The following is a 3,692-nucleotide window of genomic DNA, read 5'->3' on the forward strand; positions in this document are numbered from 1 at the left end:
ATCTTCCCACGGAGGAATGATTCCCTAATGCTAGCCACTAAGGAAGGCTTCCTCTATGAATGTGTGCATTTGCATGTGGAAATAACAGGGAGAGAAGCCGACCCAGCAATCAGAGCCGCTTCCCAGGTTAGCAGGGGCTAAGTAACCTTCTACAGAAGCAGCGTCCGCAGGAATGTGACATTCCTCAGTCACACTGAGGCCAACGAGGCCATGTCTACTGGGGGTACTGTGCATGCACCCCTCAAGCTATGTATTTCAGAGGGCCTATAGGTCGGGGAAAAAGTAGAAAGATGCCCCAAGCTCCGGGTGTTTATAGTTAAAAGAATTTCACTCAGCAGACAGTGTGGTTACTGCCCACAGACTGGGCATCTTCATTCTGGAATAGGCATGAAATGGTAATGGCCAAACCCTTAACCCACCCCCACCACCTCCAGGCCCAGTACCACAGTGAGGAGAGGGCAGCAGAGGTGAGGGAAGAAGTGTGCAAAGAGAGAGGTGGGTGGGGGGTCCCAAAAGGACCAAAGCAGCAAGAGACCCCCAGGCACAGGCCTCATGCCCAGCAGATCCCCATCTGCAAGCTAAGTCCAGCAATTGTCCTAAGGTAGGGTGGCCATCTTCTGGATCCCAGGCTGGCCTCCTGAGTTCCACCGAGGTCCTGGCTTAGCATCCCATGAGGCACTGCCCTCCTGTGGGCATAAGCTCAAGGCCAGGGGCCAAACAGCAGTCTGCAGAACCCAGAACCAGGGGCAGGATCAGTGGGAGGGGCCTCGATGCCAGGTAAGCCTCACGTGCTCCACCTCCACCATGATACATGAGGCCAGGCCTGCGGCTGGAAGGCCTGCGCCGGGTATAACAGTCTCAGTGTCCAGGAACTGAATCTTCATCCTCAGCCCCTCATCGGCTCTCCGCCCCTGGCCGGTTGGCTCCTTCTGTGATGATATGCTTCTTCCACATGCTAATAGCTTCTGCCACGTCACATGTAGTCAGGCCCCAACCAACCAAAGTGGGCAGAGAAGCTGGAGAGAAAGAACAGTGGTTAGGACAGGGGCAACAGCTGATTTACCAGGAACTGGGTGCCTCACCCCAGGCCTTCCCAGTCTTTTCTACTCCAGAACAAATGGAAACAATGTAGCCACTCCTGTGACCCACAGGAAATAGGTTCCAGGACATGCAGAGGACACTAGCTAAAATCTGGAAACTTCTTTCTATATCAGAGTGTGGTTTTTGCATATAACCTACGCACACCTCCCATATGCCTGACATCATCACTGTAATTTTTTAATACCTAACACAATGTAATGTTTTATATATATATATATATATGGTTGGTACATGATATTGTTTGGGAAATATTATCAAGAAACAAGGTCTGTAAATGTTCAGATAACATTTTTCCCCCAGCTACTTTTGACCAGGGATTGGCTGAATCCACAGAGGAGGAACAGGTAGCTACAGAGGGCTGGTGATACACTGTGGCCACTGCTTTCTCCAGCCCTGCTCTGAGTCCTAAGGGGTCAAGGGGGACCCCTTCTTAGCCCAGCGAGTTTACTTTATATCCAGCTTCACTACAGTGTGTGGGGGGAGGCAGTGAACAGGAATCTCAAAGGCCTGGAGCATTAGACGGCCCCCAGCCTCACCTGAACTCTGCTTGCTGGTACAAGGAGGAAGGGGAGGTGGATGAGGTTCTAGGTGAGGTGCAGTCGGGTCCTGAGGGACAAAAGCTTCCACTGGAGAAGGTAAGGCCAGAGTTATATAAATCCCTCCTTGACCCAGCTCAGGTTCCCATGGGGAGGTAGTGGTATTTGGGGAAGAGGGCAAGAAGGCTAAGTGCCATGGCTTCTGGGTTCTATTCCTGGTCCCTTCCTTGAGCCATTCTAACCACAAACCGACCTTCAACCTTCTGTCTTACTGCTCAAGGAGGATTAAGACATCACAAATAATTCGTGGCCCCATCCTGTTTTCAGCCATCCAGCCTCTCTTCCAGCTGCATCTCCTCTGGCCCGGCCGACCTTGGCCAACACTCATGGATAGGCCGATAGACGGGCCCATCACCCCCTGGACCTGATGGCCTGGCTACAGCCCACCTCACACATCTCTTGCTCCCTGGCTCTCCCTCCCAATAGCTCAGCCCTAGAGCCCTGAAGCCACCCACAGTCAAGAATGAGCTGTTGAGTGGTTGGCTCAGTCCAGCCCTCCACTGAGGTCCCACGTGGGGTGCTGTGACGCCATGATTTTGTGCCCAAGCCCTTAAAACTCCTTCGATAACTACAAGATGGCGAGTCTTCACCTCAGTTCAACGCTTAAACTCTCTGACATGCATTCATTCTGGAAGAGAGTCATATAATGCAGGAACCCTATGTTGGACGAACGTGTTAAGCCCACAGGTCCACCACATCAGTCAGTGTTCAACTAGTCTCTGAACTGGGCTCTTCCTCCCAGGCCCCCTGTGTTCCCCTCAGATATTTGGGCCACATTAAGGACCCTCCTGCCTGGTACCCTAGGGAAAAGGCCAGCTCTGTTCACTTGGCCAGGGGCCCAGGCTTCCCAAACACACTGTCTTGGGATCCTACCCTCTGCTGGCTCCAGCAACCTTCCCGAGGGCCGTCCAGCTTTGGGAAACTGGCAAACAAAGCCCCTGGTTTTCTATAGAGGACCGAGGGGGCAGGAGAAGAGAGAGGGTTCAGGGCTCTGGGGGCTTACCTGACATGTCCTCTGGGCACGGAGCTGGGGAGGGGGGCATGTCGATAAAATGGTATACTTCGTGGTTTAGGACACGAGGGTCCCAGTCCCAAGACTCTGCCGGGCCCGCACAGTCTGGATGGCCTGTTGATTCTTGAACTTGACCAGGCCCAGGGTGATCTGAGCGTTCCAGCCGGGGTCTTCGAGGGGGCAGCGGAAGTCGATCTCACCCCCGCCCTCGGTCACCAGCGTGAAGTAGATGTGGCGCCCGGTGCTCTCCACGCACTCCACGGCTTTGATGCGGGCGAAGCTGAGCTCCTTGGGCCGGCCGCCCGTGCCCTTGGCCTCGAAGAGCTGCAGCCCGCGCTCGGTGAGCACGCAGCGTTTCCGCTTCCACAGCTGCAGCAGCCCGCCGCTGCGCTTCTCCAGCACGCCCTCCTTCAGCACGGTCGCCGCCGCCGCCGTCATGGGCGCCCCCCGAGGTTCCCGCAGCGCTGGTGGCTGCGGCGGGCGCGGCGGTCACCGGCTTTTCAGCGCCGGCTTCTCGTGCCCTGGCCTGGCCGGCTGCCCTTGCTCCCTGTCCAGCCGAGCCCGCGGCCCCGGGGGGCGCCTTGCAGACAGCGGCGCCCGGGAGGCGCGGTGAGGATGCTGCTCGCTCGCCGCCCGCTCGGGACCCCGAGCACCGGCCCGACCGCCCCGAGCCTCTGCCGGGTGCCCTGCGCCTCTCCGCCCGCACGCCCGCTCCCCTGGGCTCGGTCTGCGCGCTGGGAGGCTGCAGGCGGGATGTGCCCTTACATGTTCCGCCGCTTGCCTCCTGCGCCGCCCGCCCGCCCGCCCGCCGTGCATTCCTGCCCCGCTGGCCCTCCCCTCTGCGCCGCGCACCAGCCCGGACAGGGCCCCGAGGGGCGGGGCCACAGCGGGGCTCGAACACCCACCGCCAGCGCGGCCCCGGGAGGGGGCTGCTTACTCAACAGCCAGGCCTCTGGCCTGCTGTGGCCCTTTCTTAAAACACA

The 3,692-nt window shown here is 58.0% G+C and overlaps 1 protein-coding gene across 2 annotated transcripts; it reads right to left on the reverse strand.

The window, feature by feature from the left end:
- Positions 1 to 802: 802 nt before the first annotated feature.
- On the reverse strand, positions 803 to 3,397 carry Phlda3 (pleckstrin homology like domain family A member 3). 2 transcript variants are annotated; one of them, XM_059280695.1, is made up of 3 exons: positions 2,701 to 3,397; positions 1,638 to 1,727; positions 803 to 1,016 (listed from the first exon to the last, which is right to left on the reverse strand). In XM_059280695.1, the coding sequence occupies exon 1, from the start codon at positions 3,145 to 3,147 to the stop codon at positions 2,767 to 2,769; it is 381 nt and encodes a 126-aa protein (XP_059136678.1). In that variant the 5' UTR covers positions 3,148 to 3,397; the 3' UTR covers positions 803 to 1,016; positions 1,638 to 1,727; positions 2,701 to 2,766. The 2 variants fall into 2 exon arrangements, with proteins under 2 accessions (XP_059136678.1, XP_059136677.1); XM_059280694.1 differs by lacking the exon at positions 1,638 to 1,727 and having other exon boundaries at positions 2,701 to 3,394.
- Between the last annotated feature and the right edge of the window lie 295 nt (positions 3,398 to 3,692).

The sequence above is a fragment of the Peromyscus eremicus genome, chromosome 15 (assembly GCF_949786415.1).
Source record: "Peromyscus eremicus chromosome 15, PerEre_H2_v1, whole genome shotgun sequence".
Lineage (NCBI taxonomy): Eukaryota > Metazoa > Chordata > Mammalia > Rodentia > Cricetidae > Peromyscus > Peromyscus eremicus.

What these genes read in the sequence shown, in the direction of transcription:
- Phlda3 (XM_059280695.1), bottom strand. Translation starts at nt 3,147, where the DNA reads ATGACGGCGGCGGCGGCGACCGTGCTGAAGGAGGGCGTGCTGGAGAAG.